We start from the raw sequence: 17,526 nt of genomic DNA, 5'->3' as shown, positions 1-17,526 counted from the left end.
GTGTACCAGTACACTCAAAATGTTAGATGTACCATAGAATTTGCCTAGGAAAATATCTATTTCCAATTGCAAGCATAATTTACACGTTGGGTCAGTCACCTGCTCTAATAACCCTACCTTCTACACGATAGTATTTTTTTTTTTTCAGTCTTCGTCATATTTTCTCATGAAATCCAAATCAAACCCAGTGAAAAAACACGTTGATTTAGTTCAATTCAATCAAATCAATATTTCCGAAAAAGAAAAATTAAATATATTTTACAAAATAAAATTAATTTTTTTTGAACATTTTTATATTTACACATAAACATACAAGTCATCGTGAACTTAGCTCAGTTGATAAAGACAATGCGTAATATATGTAAAGTCCAGGCCACCAACAAAAATAAAATTAAACATACAAACACAACATATTTGTTTAAAACACTACTAGTATACAACAACCACCCCAATACAATACAAGACAAAATCAAAACACCAGCCTAAACAATCTGAACAAATACCCAACTAAACAAGCAATCCAGACCTACCAATAGAACATGCAAAGGGTGATGCCTAGAAAGAAAGAGCCAAACCGAAACACAACTGCCCTAACAAAGATGCAGACAAGGATATGCAGAAGAAAAAAACACCACTGATATGCAGAATAGGACACCTACAAGGAGTCATATAACTGCAATCGATCTTAACCGCAAACTGATTTCAACCTCTTCGAGACACACCGACAGACTAAAAACTCCAAAGATGCCAGGATAAAAGAATAGAACTACATTCTAATCAATCAAACAGTAGACCAAAAATATAGATTAATCATCTCATCGGAGGGTACTCTTCAATACCTCCTCACAGGCGCATGAAAACAGTTCTCTTTTCCCGTCCGGATTGGTAAATCCGGAGGGGCCGTGATTTTTAAAAAATTGAGTGGGGGATAAAAGTAACTCTCCATGTTATATTGTCTTTATATGGAACATAGCCCTTCCTATGGCTACCTCTTGCAAGCTAATTTTCCTGATACCAACTATCGTCAAAAAAAAAAAAAAAAAACTTAGCCCTAAAGCTTACACATAAGAAAGCCATAACAAAACCCCTGCACATCCAGTAAAAGGAAAACGATCATGTATGTATTGCACTGATTACTGACCACGTCAAATTTGAAAATCTCGAAACAAAACTTGGGCAAAATAGACAGATAAAGTAGTAGTTTCAAATAGTGTTGGCCACATGCACAAAACTAACAGGATAGGAAGCAAGATATTAGACAAGGAGCGTATTCACCTATGGTAAAAAATCGAGTAAAGGAGGATAGTATTACTATGAGCTAATTCAATCATTTCATTTTATCAACTGGAAAAATTAAAGCTGGCAATTGATACGGGAAAAAAAAATGAAAATCGTACAATAGAGCATTTAATGAACAGAAGTGGAAAATGGCATCTTTCTTAGTACCATGCAAATGTTAAAGATTGGGCCTACAATGCAAACAGCATCATATTCATCACATCACAGCTTGAACATAATATATTGAAAACTTCAATATAACTCGAACGAAATATTTTATGCATTTTCTTAGAATTTGGGCCAGTAAAGTTTAACTAAAAATATCCCGCATTGACTATCATTCAGTCTAGGTTTGGTGCTCAAGACTCCACTCTTCTAGTGAATTTTACTGCAAGTCCCATTTTTAGTTTCCTTCCAATTCTCTCAAATCCTTATCTTAAGAGCTACATGATTCTTAAGGCCGTTTAGTAGTCTTGTGATCCTTCTGAATTCAGATCTTTTAATTTGGATAGCAGCACTTAACAGGATTAATAGTAATAACAAACTGCAGAATTGCAATTCTGGCACAGGGCTGGGTAAGAAACAGACAACCATTTACTTTTGTAGTCAAGCGGCTATTTTCATATGGAGAAGTGTGTCTATAGTTCAAAAGAGTATTAGGTGTGTATTGTTAGTTTTGGAAAAGACACTAATGATAGTTTCAAATGTTTCAATAATAAGAGTCGGTGCATCAGTGGCAGAAAGCTAAAAATCCACCATGAAACACCAAGGCGCCCCATCCTTAACAAGTTGGCCAGGGTGGTTGTCAAAACATCCACCACTGCAATCCGCCATGGAAGATATTTGACTACACACATAGAAGTAAGGAAATAAAACTTTTTTGACAGCATATACTTTATAATGCTCTGGTGTGTTTAGTCAGAGAATAAAATTTCTACATTTTCAATGGCATCACTTTTCATTTACATATTTCTATGACTTAAGTCCAGTGAGCATATGTTGATGCAACAAGAGATGGCAGACAGAAGTAATGGAAGTGGAATGAAAAAGAGGTGATCAGGGTTTAGCAACCTCATATCTGAAATTACAATATTAAGGCTAAAAGATGCTAAATACAAATCCCTAGGACGATTTATTTTAAGGTTATTACAGTAGTTAATTAGCATAGTACTAAATACCCCTATCATTCAAGTGCAAGTTACGTCAAATTTATTGCATAAAAACAATTTAAAATCAAAATAAAACATGTGAAAATTCAGAAGGAAAAAACATAAAAAGAGAATAATAAACAAACTGCTCCTGCATCAAGGGTATTCACCTAGTTATAACACATTGTGTTACTAGTCTATTTTGCTGTATATATAAATACATAAGCAGCACCAACATTGGGTACAAATTCCCAAATTTCACTCGTATACTTTATATTATGGAGCATTGGAATGAAAATTAACTATGTTTGGTGCTGTGCGTGCTTCTAGTATTATAGAAGTGTGCTTATTAATAATCATAGAAACTTAAATAGATTGTTTCAGTTGTAAGTTTTCCTTATTCATTGTTTTCATTTAAGCATATAAGAGGTGTCTTATATTATTCTCCGACGGTATTTGCTGCTCTATTATCTGTGAATTTGTCTTCTGGGAACAATAAGCTTTAAAGTTTAAATTAAGTGGTTATGAAACCAATGCAACCAGAAGATGTAGAATGGCCTACACAAGGGCCAATGTCTACGTCCTGTCCCTCAATCTCTAAATATATTCACATCCAAAACAAAAGTTAACATTACGAAAAGGTGCGACTTCATTTGGCCTGTATTATCTGTCTATAATTCACAACATTTTGGATATTGAAACAAAACGCAAGAAACTACAATATCACGAGCCAACAAATCAAGAGAAATAACTCATACAAAATCCCTAAGGAAATAGAGTACCTGAGAATTAAGATGTTACTTCATATACCCAGCACAGAATTCAGCGTCTTTTACTAAGGGATTTATTATGTAACTCTAGCAATCGTTCAAGAGTTTCTAAAGACCATGTCTCCTCATTTTGGGCATAGACCTTTTGATTTAGAGAGTCGATTATTATGCTGACATTGCCAAACCCATATATTTGATGACCGTTGTGCGTTCTACCAGATTTAGGTTTGAACAGTAAACCATTATCCCGAGCATAAGCCTCAATAAGATCTTTCACGCTCATTTCATTCACACCATCTGCGCCACCAGCCATGCTTGCAGCAGCTTGTTGTTGAGCAGAGGCTGCTGCTTTCTGCTGAGTCTCAAATTTCCTTTGCTCACTTACCCTGATATAGCTTATCTTCTCCTTCAAACCAGGTTGCACAACCTCCATACCTTCAACGGCCTGGTTCATCATATCAAGACCACAGTTGAGCTTGTATCGAATACTTTCATTTGCCAAAAGTTCTTTCGGAATAAGTTCTTTCCAGCCCAAATACCATTTTGTAACTTCATCAAAGTTAGGATTTGAGCACAACCAACGATACAAAACCGTAAGCCACTTGGCAAAGAAGATCTCCATCGTGTCAACCATCAGATGAATTGGAATAGCAGAAGCCCAGTTCATAACCCAATAAAATTGATCAAGATTCTGACTTGCCGGATTCACTTGGAAGTCATCTTGCAAGACAGCCTTCAGCTTTGGTACGATAAAACGGTGCATAAGTTGTTGCCAGCTATCAGAATCAAATACAGTCTTCCAAGGGGACAATATAGCATATGCAGAACCATCACTTGGGTGCCATGCACCAAGAACAGTACTCAATTTGAAACGAATTGTCTGGTAGATAACCTCCAGCTTGTGCCCTAGCAGGGGTAGCCATGGATGCACCCATGTGTGGATAGGAATGGTCTCAAGATGTGGTTCCCAAGTACCTACTGCACTTGATAGTTTTGGCATGACTATGTTGTCTAATATAGTAGCAAGAACTGAAGAAGGAAGCAATTTTTCCCACGACTCCAAAAACCGTAGCATTGGTTCAGGATCCCGTGCATGCCAGGTATTGATACCAGATATTCTAACAGCTGGCAATACAACCTCTGAAACCAATTGAGTATAAGGTGATGACATGTCCCATATATCAAAACAATCATCTCCTTGAAGCAATGCCTTCCACCGTGATACCAACTCCAAACCATGAGATGGATTTCGAAGAGGATCCCATCCTTGGAACATTCTGATAAACAAAGGCAAAGCATATGAGCAAGCAATGCATGACAAATTACACAGCTTATAATCCTCAGCATATCTTTTGTGCATGTCCATAAAGCATTGAGCAAGGGAATCCAATGTTAATGTTCCTAAGGTGTTCTCTTCTCCAACGCTGTCCAGCACACTCATTATCTTTTCATAATTATCGAGCTGCATCTTTTGAAACGCTGCCTCAGCTTCCAACTTCTCCTTTTCTTTTTTCAAGCTAAGTGCTATATCCCTCTCTTTCCTCAAATCTTTATCAATTTCTTGGATGTAAGCTTCAGCAATCTGAACTATTAGTCCTACGTTATGCTGAAGCTCAGGCATTGGGACATCATTTTCCTTTGCTTTCTCCTCGGCATTCAAATCAGACAAATTTGTTAAAACTCGTACCTGCGGCCCCCTCATATCATAAATCTTCTGAACAACCTCTGATTCTTCTTCTTGCTTGCTAGCCAACAACTCCTCAGCAGTTACATACTTTTCCTCTTCTTTATTCTTCTTCTTCGGCCGCTTTAACCACGAACGTGTTCTTCCAACTGTAGGCTGCACAACTCCCGGTTCAGTCTTCTTCTCCGTCTGCAAAGCAGGCAACGGCATTGTGGTTCCCTTCGATTCGTTAAATCCAAGACCAGAATTTTTAGCCCTCAACTTCGCTTCAATAGGATTTAAAATACCCTGCTCATTCTTCCCAAGACCACCCCCTTTATAACCCATCTTCTCAAGCAGCTTCATTCCAATTCCCTTTGTATGACTCTCGAATTTCCCAACATCCACAGACCCCTCCTGACCTAAACCCATCCCCGGCTTCTTCCCCTTCTTCTTCTTCTTCTCCTCCAATCTCTCCTTCTCCCTCTTCATGGCTCCCTCCTTAATCTTCTTCCCAAACGCAGTAGGCAAAAATTTATCATCCCGATTATCATTCTCATCAGATTCATCATCATTCCTATCTGAACCATTCACACCACGACCAGAATTAAATCCTAGACCAGACCCCGATACACTAGCCGACCCAAAACCTAACCCAAAACCAGGCCTATCTTCACCATCATCCTGCTCTTTCAAATCCTCATCAACATTATCCTTATCCGGCATAAAATTTCCAGTTGAAATGAAATTCACTGGTTTAGTGAGATCCTGTTTCCTTCCAAAATCTTTTCTTCGCTTTTTACTAGAATACCCATCATCATCGTCATCTTCGGAATCACCAAAAACTCCATATAGAACATCGTCTTTGGTTTGAGTTCGAGCTTTCTCTCGGCGCTTTCGAAAGTAGAATTCACCATTAACCCATTGACCACCTTCGAAATCTTTCTCCGTTCCGAAATTCTCCATCTCTTGATCCTCATCCATATCCATCTTCTAACAACTAGAACAATAAACCTATAATTAAAATTAAAACAACGAATTATTAATAAAAGTAACGAACTTGTTTACGTAAATTAAAAAACCCTCACTTGTTGGATAGAAAAAATTGGGGGTAAAAATTAGGAAGGTTTGTTTAATTAGGGAAAATTGATGAAGAGAATGAATATTGAAAGTGTGTAGAGATAGTTGGGAGAGTTGTTACCTGAAAAAGGCAACGACGGTGGACAGTGCGGCGGAGGAATTCGTGGATTAGGGCAGAAACGCAACCGGAGATAGGAAAACGGCGTCGCTTTTGTCTGGGGAAGAAGTTTTGTTGCTATGAAAAATTCGATTTACGGCAGAAAGTATATTTAATCGTAAGACTTTCAATTTTTGTTTTTTGAGGGAAAATTCCAATTTATGTTATAGATAGATTTTTTTTGGTTTAATATGTTTCTGATCCCTATAATTATGTCATTTTTTCGTTTTAATTCTTTTAAAAATTTTCTTCAATATTTAGTTTCTATAAAATTTTCAATCATTACTTTTGATCTTTATTTTTAATTTAATTTTTGTAATTTTTAATAAAATTGTGCATAAATGTGTAAAATATTCTAAAAAAAATTAGAATTTTTAACAAAACACAAATTAAATATGAATTTTTAACCGTAAAAAATATAAAAATTCATATTAAATTCAGGTTTTTTATAAAATTCTAAACTTTTTTTGGAGTGATTCTTATAACATGTTGAATTTTTCTGGAAAATTTTATTAAAAAATATGAATTCTACATATGAGTTTACTTTAAACTAGGGACCAAAAGTAAATATTGAAAATTTTATAGGGACTAAAAGTTGAAGGAAAATTTTAGAGGGACTAAAACGAAAAAGTTGACATATTTATAAGGACCAAAAACATATTTAATCCTTTTTTTTTTACGGTTGTTATAGATTTATTTAAAGGTGAATTTTTCTTTTCATATGATTATTTACTAAACTGTCCATGATTTTTTCACCTCCTTAATTTTTTTTTTTTAGAGTTTGTTACTGCTATTATAAAAAAAAAAAAAGATTAAGTGGTTAGACTTTTTTTAAGGAAGATTAAATAATTAGACTTGGCTAATTCGTCAATGATAAATTTTAAAGAATTTGAATTCGATTCTTTGATCGAATAATTTTTATCACAATTACTATTTTTTGATCGGAACTCTGCATTGCAAAACCTCTTTCCCTTATCAATAGGAGGTTTAACATAGAAAAAAAAGTTTTTAATTAAAAATCAATCATAAAAAAAAAAGCATTTAAAAAAATGTTCATAAGTTTTTGTCCTTATTTAAAAATATTTGTGATAGTGTGTTATCTTTTTTGTTGTAATTGTTTAGCAAATAGATTTTAAAGAAAATTTGATTTAAATAGTTTCTAGTAATAACTCATTTAATATATTTCATCTTTTTGGTACTTTTTTTAAAATAAAATAAAATTTTAAAATATACTTAAACTTATTTGAATGATCTCACATAAAAAAATTATTTTTCAGATACAACTTTTAAAAAAACGATTTTATAACGTTAAATCTCTAAAATTGAATATATAAGTTTTTTGACAAGATTACTTATAGTTTATAATTATAACATAGAGAACGGCTACCGTCAAACCCTCTGTCACACCCTTACTAACACACGCCCCAAAATCATGCCACGTCTCCTCGTTTTGAAAACCCTCTACCGGATGACTGGTTCTTCAAGTTTCAATTTTTAAACTTTTTTTTATTACTGGAATCCAAAACATTGTGTGACCTTTCTTCTTCTAACATATTGCGAGTTATGCTGGCGACTTTTCTATTCCACCACACTTTTCTAGTGATGGTTATGGTTGTGAAGGAAAACAGATTTATCCACTTGGTGGCTAACGAAGTGAGATTAACAAAAAAAAAAAAAAGATGTTGAAGACAAAATCTACTGTTTGTGTACCAGTTTCAAACTATGGCAGTTGGCGGTAGAGTGAGATGGTGAGCGGCGGCCGGTGAGTGGTGGCTTACCGGTGCGACAGAGACATGGTTGGGGGGTTGGAGATTGCCGATATAAGTTTTCACAATTTGTTGTTTGTGTGTGGGTTTCATTATAAGCTCTTGATTTTATATTTTCAAATTAAGGCATAAACACTCTAATGTTTTTATGACACTAGAAAACACTCGTTATTATAAGTTCTAAATCTGCAGAATTTAATGTGAATATTAAATTAAAAGAATAAATTAGATTGAAAAAAACCACTTTCATGTATAAATCTACCATGCCAAGGGAAAAGTGTGAGGTTTGTGGGAAAAATGGTGGATGTTGAACGATCGGTGAATAGCTTCAAACTCGCAAGTGGAGGTTTATATTTAAGAGTTGGAAAGATTGACAGGAAAATAATGTTTTGCAAATGGGTTTCTTGTTTCTTAACCAAAAGAGCCGGTTGCAAGTATCATGTCTTAAAAATAGGGTGACGTAGCTAGCTTGTAGAGCATGTGTTAAGAGGCATGTGTCAAAGAGTTTGACAGTAGCATTCCTCATATGACTTTTAAATAACTTATATTATTTTTAAAAAAAATCATAAGAATCATTTTAAGAAATACAAAGATTTATTTTTTTAATATATGACAAACGGGTCCTAAAAATTACAATCTGTTAATTTATTTTGAAGAGGTAAACTTCACATTCTTTTTTTAAACTTCACAAAGTTGGTGATGCTGAAAAATGAAATGAAAGTCTTGTGAAGAAAGTGCTAGTGACATGACGAAGATAGTAAGAAAGTAGTTGAAGGCTTCAGATGCAAATGGAAGACTAAGCTTGAGAGCTCCACTATCAAGCAATATGACTTTCAATATTAGTTTCATTGTGTTAAATCATTAGGAGGCCAAATGGTGAAGATGCAAGAAAGTGTTTATTCATAAACTTCAATGAAAGTCTAGGGATGTACACTTCACTCACTCCCACACAATTTAATTTAAACTATAACCGGGCAATATCACACAAATTTCTTGAGTAAATAGTCAATTTTTCCTCTGAAATTGTAAGTTTCATCAATTACCTCCTTGAAATTAACAAAACTTCAATTATCCCCTTGAAATTTCACAACGTTAGTCAGTTTACCCCCTCCGTCAAATTTTTTTGTTAGTGAACATAACGTTTTGCAAATACCCCATAAAGTTTTGCACTTATGTGCAAAATGCCCCCCAAACTTAAAAATTTATATTATTTTTTTCTTAAAAACAAACAATTAATAGTTAAATATTAAAGCTAACTATTAATTTTGGAGTTTGGAAAAACTACATACATATATACATCAAAATAGGGAAAAATGTGTATTTTTAAAGTGACAATAATGATTATTTCTAATAGACAAATTATTATTTTTAGAGGTTTATAAACAAATTAATAATCAGATTTAAATTTATATTTTCTCCTTCACCATCTTAGTCTTTTAACTCCTCCAACTCCTTCAACAATTTGCTCAAACCATTTAAATTACACAACCCCCAATATTAATCCACAAATCATCCCATTATTGTCACTTTAAAAAATACATATTTTTCCCCATTTTGGAGCCTATTTTGATGTATATATGCATGTAGTTTTCCCAAATTCCAAAATTAATAGTTAGTTTTAATATTTAACTATTAATTGTTTGTTTTTAAGAAAAAAGTAATATAAATTTTTAAGTCTGGGGGGCATTTTGCACATAAGTGCAAAACTTCAGGGGGGTATTTGCAAAATGTCATGTTCACTAACAGAAAAATTTGACGGAGGGGTAAATTGACCAACGTTGTGAAATTTTAGGGGGGTAATTGAAGTTTTGTTAATTTCAGGAAGATAATTGATGAAACTTACAATTTCAAGAAGGAAATTGACTATTTACTCCAAGTTTCTTATAGATATCGTTATTATGTTAAGTGTAAGTATTACGAAATTAATCAGCGTAAGTAGTACAAGACATATTTTTCACCAAACAACTAGGCATTTTCAACGCAATTGAATGGGATGATTATGAGTATGCCAAGATTAGCTTCTAATTCAAACTGGATTTGGTTTTCTGGTTCAAGATTAGTTTTATGTATCTGTTTGGGTCGAGCTTATAAAAAAGAGTTTATGTAAATACTTAAGTTTTTATGTTAGTTTATAAGATTTTACTAACGAAAATTGTATATTCATACATAAGTTGTTTTCAATAAACTATCTTAATAAGCTTAAAAAGAAAACATTATAATGCTTATTTATTTGCATAAGTTATAAAATAAGCCAACCTAAACGGACCCTTAGTAATAAATAAGACAATCCAAACAGACCCTTAATAGCAAATTATTGTTTAGTGTTGTTTCATGTATTACTAACGAATATCTGTCAGGTGTTTATTTTCTTTGTATTTACTAGTGACAAATATTCTTCCCGTGATTTTTTTATCTATCAAAGGAAAATATTTTCCTCGTACTTTTCTGCGTATATTTGTCTCATGCCTTTTTTTAATATTTTTTAACAGTAATTTTTTTTTGACAAAAATAAAAATGACATTCATTCATTCATTTAAATCGAGAGATTACATCATTCAACACCGCTAAAAACGTAAATGATGAATTTGCGAACAAACTCACAGCATCCAAGTTAATAGCATATAACAGCATAATGCCTACAAAAATATATGATGAAATTAAAGTGACCGGAATATCCATTGCCTCCGGATCTGCGACGTTGACACCCAAATCTTTGATTGAACAATCGATCTTTCAATATGAATCAAATGAACACCGCACGAAGACGGGAAATCAAACAACGCTGCACAAGACGACGAACAACAAATCACCACACTTAGATGATGAAATTACAAAGAAAAAAAATCTAGATCTATGTGAAAATCACTTATTTAGATTGAAATAAAGAGAAAAAGATGAAGATGGGTGATTGCAGGTCAAGAATTGACCCAAAACCACCGCTCAATGAAGAAATTGTAAGAGAAAAACTAGTGAGATTTTAATATACTGTACTTAATTTTGCCGTCTTGTTAATCTTTATACACATCTCTTAGAGAAATTTTAATATATTGTACTTAATTTTGCCGTCTTGTTTTTTTCATAGGGTATTGCGAGGGGTACACCCTTGTCAAACACCAATTTTTTACTTTATTTTTAAATTCTACTACGTTTTGCCAATTACATCCAAGGAATTTACTCCTCGCAAACACTTTTGTTTCTTCTAGGGGCCTCACAAGAATCCGCGCAAAAATAATAAATTTCTTATAGCAATATTGAATATTAGTTTGTGGACCCTCTAAGAATAAACAAAGTTACTCATTCTCATTGATTATTGAGGAAATTATCCACAATTCTTAAAAGAGTGCATAAATAATTTGTTTTGCACGAGAAATACTTGGTTGGTTGGGTACACGCTCACATAAATGGTAAAATTTAAAAGAAAAATATTTTAATCACATCACTTAATATCATTTTTCTTTTAAATCATGTGTATGTACTCAAATATATTTTATTTGGGTTTGTGTCTATACATGCTCCGTTTTGCACTTAATCAGATATACAAGTCAAAAAAAAATTCCTAGGCAAAGTCAAGGTTATTTTTATTAATGTTTACACAATTTACTAAAATAACAGTCAAAGTTTTTTTTACCAAAAATATAAGTCAATGTTTTTTAAAAGGGTATAAGTCAATGTTATAATCATGGTAAAAAATATTACGCCTTTATTTTGTCAAAAGAACTATTTCACCTTTATTTTTCACGCAAGAGATATTGTTAAAAAAATAAAAATAAAAAATCATACAAAGACACACAATGGTTGCAATTGTGGGACCGGTTAATTTATAGTGACTTTTTTTTGAACAAAATTTATAGTGTAAAGGAAAATGATTGCTCTTAAAAAATTAAAAGAAAATAATAAAAAAGGAGTCCCTTGGTGCCCAAGCATGCGTGCTTATCACGTATAAAATATAAAAGGAAAATAACAAAAAAAAAAAGAGTAAATGTTTTTGTTTTTAAGTTTGCCCGTTACATGTTTAAAAAAAACAGTTATTTATTTAGTTTAGTATATATTTTTTAAACAACTATAATATTTTGTACACTATATGATGAATATTATATTTTTTTATTATGAATCAAGAATCTTTGTGATCAAACTACACATACTTAGTTCTTGAAGTCAATATGATCGTTGCATTTCATTTAGAGGCTCTTGGGTTATTTGAACATTATATTTAGATAATAAAATTTTAAAAATAAAAAAATAACTCAGAGTGGTAAAAAAAAATATATTCAACTCAAAAAACTTAAAATATACATTAAGAGAAATCATATTGAAAAAATACAATTTAAGATTTTTTTTTTTCAGCAATTCAACATACAAAAAAATATCCTTAAAAAAAAAACATAAAAATTTATACTGATCTCCTCGAACGTTCTAAAAAGAAAAATATCTGTATAAGATTTCTGTTACGATACAAGCAAAGATATTTGAACAAAGTTTCATTTACCAAAAACATAATTAAGGAAATAGATTTTTTCAAAAATATTAATACAAATTTTAATCAACGGAATCCGAAACAAGTAAAAGATGTCGCTAAAAAATGTGTTGACCTGTTACAAATTTTCAAAGTCTAATAAATTTTCCTTAAAACTTGGGATTCTTGAATATCTCTCTCTACACATACACACTCCTCATTCTCATTCTCATTCTCTCTCTCTCTCTATAGTTGTGATAACCATCATGGAGGAAAAAATCATAGAACACAAAAGTGTTACAACAAAGCTTGTAAAGTCTAGTTTCATGTCTTCTCTGCCAAAAAGTGTTACAATCTCATTTACTGATAACTATGCCACTGACTCTTCAACTGAAGATGAAGAACAACATGTGATAACAACAAGGAAAATAGTGAACGAGGTAAGATTTCAACAATGTTCCACTCTTTCTAACAAGAACAACAAAAAAAGACAAGAAGAGACAAAAAACAAGAATGCTGTTGTTGTTTGTTTGGAACAAAACAATGAGAACCCTAGACAAATAAATGATGTTGTTCATCAAAAGTTTCGCGGCGTTCGACGACGACGATGGGGGAGATTTGCTGCTGAGATTCGTGATCCAAGGCTTGGTAGGAGAAGGTGGTTAGGGACATATGATACCGCTGAAGAAGCTGCTTTGGTTTATGATAGAGCTGCAATTGATTGTAGAGGTGCTGATGCTGTTACAAATATCATCAAACCACCACAGAAGAAAAGATCAGTGAAAGATGAATTTGTTTGTGACAGAAATGGATATTTTGGTGATAATGTGTCTGTTGAGGATTGTAATGGTAGTTCATCTTATTCTCAAGAATCTGTGAGTGAAATTTGGAGTGAAAGGATGAATGATCAAGAATGGATAAAAGAGATAACTGGAGAGGAATATTTGGATGATGGTTTTACATTTGTTGATGAATCATATGGTTCTTGTTCTTATTATGAACCTGTTCTTCCTACAATGGTTTCTAATGAGAGTGATTGCATTGTTGATACTATTCCTTTTCATCTTGAGGAGGATTTTGAATCATGTGAATGGGAGGTTAATAATTACTTCAATGAATCTTTGGAGTTTTGAAGAAATCATTCATCATCAAGTGAATGAGTGAGTTAGATGCTAACTAACTGGGTAGTGGACTTCTCAAATGGAATTGTAGGTGAGTTTCTTTTGAGTCTAATGAGAAATGTGAATGTACGGTTTTTCTTTTCTTTTCTTTTCTTTTTTATGAACAAATTTTATGTTTAATTGTTCCTTTGTAGTTCTACTTTGAAGGAATTAATTAGTGACTTTGTTAATATTTAATGTTCTTAGCGATTGTTTGATGTGATGTTTGTGCATCAGACATTGAGACTTTTTTATTTAATTGAAAAAATTGGTAGCATTTTGACATTTTTTATCTTGGGATGCAATGTGTGTTGTCTAATGGAAAGCAAATGATAGCCTTTTCATCGGTGCTTGAATAAGCCAAACAGTTTTTCATCATACATGAGACTGTTTTGGTGTTACTATTCAGCTAAGCTATGGTAATTGTTAACAAGGTCACTTTCTCAAGTACATCGCTTGGGTGGTTGGTGTGCTTAAGCTATTCTTGAGTTTAAGCCCCTTTTTCTCAAACAATTCCTTTTCTTCTTAGACAAGCTTGGAGTGTAGTTAGAGAACAACAAGCATACAAAATGTGTGAATATTTCGTCAGTCTAGTCAAATTTTGATCTTTTTTGACAAACACTTTTGATTGAAGGCATGTTCCGGTATCTAACACATGTCATGTCTTACACAGACACCACATCGACACTTGTGATTACATTAATTATGTCATTTTCTAAAAAATTTATCAGGGTCGATGTATCCGTGTTAGTGTCATGTTTGTTGAGTGTCTGTGTCTGTGTATGAGCTTCATTGATCTCGGTAGTTAAATCAAGTTGTGACTTGGATCCAACAATCGACATTTAGTTGTATTGACTAGTTAACAACAATGGATTGAAATCTTGATCGTTAAATCAAGTTGCAACTTGGATCCAACATTCGAGATTTAGTTGTATTGACGAGACGACGACAGCAAATTTAAAGTAGAGAAACTATATATTTTTTAAAATTCTAACCCTTCGTCTTTTATAAAGGCTTTTATAATTCAGAGTTCGTACAAAAGTAAACATCGTCCGACTTAAGATTGTTTTAGTCAAAATTTCGACAAGGATTGAATGAACCATTTCGAATTTCATTACAAATCACTTGGTTAATTAGAGAAACCAATCTGACCTCATAAATTAAACAGAAATTTATGATGTATTATTAATAAATCAATTGGATCCCTAAATCATATGGAAAAGTCCTTAACTAGGAAATTTTTGAAAAAACACAAGGCTGCTAGGACCCCTTAAATTGTGACCTGATCTGCTTGGATCATCCACTTGTTCTGTCCTAGACACTACTCACTAGAAACTTCTCACACAACAAAATAGACACTAGAAACCATAAAATCTTCGGACAAAATAAACTTGGGAAGGGTGAACCATAAGGTAGGATCCTAAAGGCTAAAAGTAGGATTGTCTTTTTTTTGTTTTTTTAAAGTTTCAAAAAGAATGCATGCAGGTTGAACCTTCTGTGGACACAGAGAAAGTGAGAGGCATTCCAAGGTTTGGTCAACATCCTAACAAAAATTGGATTGGTGATAAAAAAAAAATTAACAAAGTATCATGATCAGAAAACTTGCATGCATTTGTTTTAACATTTAAAAAGATGTTTAAAGTAACAAAACCAAGTTGATAATACAAGCATGCTATTGGTCCTTTTTGTGAACAACTTTTTTATTTAGTAGTTACAAAACAATATATATATATAGATTCAGAAGTATTGCAGAATCATCAATTGGGTGAAACTTCTGATGCTTTTGCTCAAGTGAGAAAAATCCAACAATACTGAGCAATAAAGAGGAAAATGTTTTTGTCTTATGTAGCATTTGCTTGTAGGCAATGTTTTAAAATTATGTGGTCCATGAGGCTATGACATCAGTATTTCAGAGATCTATCATAAAATTATAATGTGTATCAGGGGTGGTATAAGTTTTGTTCATGATTTTTTCCATTACCAAAAGATAGCAAGTAGCAATAGTCAACTACAACATATAACTTCGTTAGGAAGGATATACTGATTAGTAAATTATAACCAAGTTTTCTGGAAAAAAATATTCAATTGTTTTTAAAGGTTCTAAATTTTTGAGTTTATTTTAGAATTTGGGTTGAGCATAACTTGCTTTTAAAGTGAAGGAAGTCTCTCTCCCTTTAAACATATTTTCATGTCATATTCATTTAATGTGAGACTTTTATATGTAACACACAACCCATCCGAGTTTTGACATCGAATGTCCCAAGAGAATTTAGAATATGATAGCATCTTAGAATTTGTATTGCACATAACTCAATCATACATTCATACAAGACTCTTAACATTTTAAAGATCCTTATACACTTAATGAATTTTGAATTTCCAAAATGTAACTAAAAATGCACTAAAGCGCTTGTCTATCTAGTCAACTTCAACTTGCATGCCTCCATTTAAAAAAAAAAAATCCAAATAGGTTAATGGTTTAACAAGTATTGTTGTTTTATTTTCTTAAGACAATTTTATTTTATTTCTTAAACAATATTTTTAGGACACTTGTTAGCAAGACTATTTTTAAAAGCTGATCTTTCCGGTAACAACTTTGTATTGCATGAATTTAGGAGCATTTGGGCCAAACATTATTTTAGATGGAAAAGCCTGACAATTTTCAAGAAGTTTAAGTTTTTGTTAGAGATTAATACATAATGAGTTGGAAATTGTGAGGGATTATGTGAATTTTTGTTTCTTTCTACACCTAAAAATATCATAATTTGTTAGTAAAAAATGACTTATGACCAAATTTACGATCAACTAACTAGAACGTATGCTTAGTCAATTTAAAAACAATGGAAGTTGGCAATAACCAAATCTTTCCCAGTTACAAGGGTGACTCAAGGTAGTCATAGATATGTTGGAAGTGAGTTAAACTCAAACCAATCTATGGTTTTTGTTTTTTATTGATTCAAAATTTTTTCTTGAATTTTTTTTATCAAACGGATAAGTTACACTTACACTCAAAAAAGTTTATCAAAATAAATCCACGTATAATGTATCTAAAAGCAACGTAATAAAAAAAACCACTCTTATTTTATTTCTTGAAATGATCCATGCTAAAAACTCGGTACACAAGTTTACTTCTCCATATATCCTGAAATAGAAGAATAATTCAAATCACTTGACCGTACATGTGGAGAGAAGATTGTAAACAAATTCAAATTTGGATGGAGGAAATTTGGGAGGTAGTTATGATAAAACTTTGAATGTATTTCATCAGATTGGTTTTTGTCCATACAAGTCATCGTTAAATTAATTATTTACTTTATTAATATTTTAAAGTAATCTTTGTTTTGTCCGTACTTTGTTTTTAAGTACGTCACATAAAACCAAAGATCTAACTGATTTTTTTTTTTGTTTTGTTGATAAAGATAGGAACTTGTTTGAAATATTAACAGTGTCAAAGACTCAATTGAGAGTGACTTAGAAATATATATGATCAATTTAGTAGTTTACTCGATTTAATTGTAACAGTGGTGCCTTGATTAATAGGGAATGAAATAGATGTGGATGTTATGCAAACATGGAGCATGTGACCATGTCACAGCCCAAATTGAAGTATTAAGGTGTGATAAAAACACAATAAAAGTAGAAGAGAGTTGTTAAAAAATTATACTAAAATAGTTGTATAAATAACATTTTCTTATTGTTTTAATAGGCCATTTGAAACACGAACATGCCTCTCAAATGTTTCAAAGTGCCCCTATCAGGACGTAACTCCCAATCACGCAAATTTAGTGCTATGACACATTCTTTTTTATTTTGGCAATGATCGAAGTTACGAACTGATCTATTTAGAGATTAGGATTCGAATAAGCTATATGTAGTTACTACAACTATGGAGGAGTAGAACAAATGTTGCTTGACCAAAAGTTATAGATTTGGAAATTGTTTGGACGTTTAATTAAGTAAAATTATTCTGTTCTCGTTGTCAAATATAAAAGAAGGTTGGGAAAATAATAAGTGATTTTTTAATATCAATAGTGTGGGCCAATCCACTTTA

General features: G+C 32.3%; 2 protein-coding genes across 3 annotated transcripts; one reads left to right on the top strand and one right to left on the bottom strand.

The window, feature by feature from the left end:
- Nucleotides 1-3,010: 3,010 nt before the first annotated feature.
- Nucleotides 3,011-6,234, bottom strand: LOC25500227 (septin and tuftelin-interacting protein 1 homolog 1). Of its 2 annotated transcripts, none has more exons than XM_013588574.3 (2): nucleotides 6,061-6,234; nucleotides 3,011-5,859 (listed from the first exon to the last, which is right to left on the bottom strand). In XM_013588574.3, the coding sequence occupies exon 2, from the start codon at nucleotides 5,847-5,849 to the stop codon at nucleotides 3,249-3,251; it is 2,601 nt and encodes an 866-aa protein (XP_013444028.1). In that variant the 5' UTR covers nucleotides 5,850-5,859; nucleotides 6,061-6,234; the 3' UTR covers nucleotides 3,011-3,248. The 2 variants fall into 2 exon arrangements, with proteins under 2 accessions (XP_013444028.1, XP_024628206.1); XM_024772438.2 differs by having other exon boundaries at nucleotides 3,011-5,873; nucleotides 6,061-6,233.
- Nucleotides 6,235-12,581: 6,347 nt separating this feature from the next.
- LOC25500226 (ethylene-responsive transcription factor CRF6) lies at nucleotides 12,582-13,448 on the top strand. The gene has a single exon (XM_013588573.2). The coding sequence runs from the start codon at nucleotides 12,582-12,584 to the stop codon at nucleotides 13,446-13,448; it is 867 nt and encodes a 288-aa protein (XP_013444027.1).
- The last annotated feature ends 4,078 nt before the right edge of the window (nucleotides 13,449-17,526 follow it).

This window comes from Medicago truncatula, chromosome 8, assembly GCF_003473485.1.
Source record: "Medicago truncatula cultivar Jemalong A17 chromosome 8, MtrunA17r5.0-ANR, whole genome shotgun sequence".
In the NCBI taxonomy this organism is placed as follows: domain Eukaryota; kingdom Viridiplantae; phylum Streptophyta; class Magnoliopsida; order Fabales; family Fabaceae; genus Medicago; species Medicago truncatula.
This window is presented reverse-complemented; position numbering and strand designations above follow the sequence as displayed.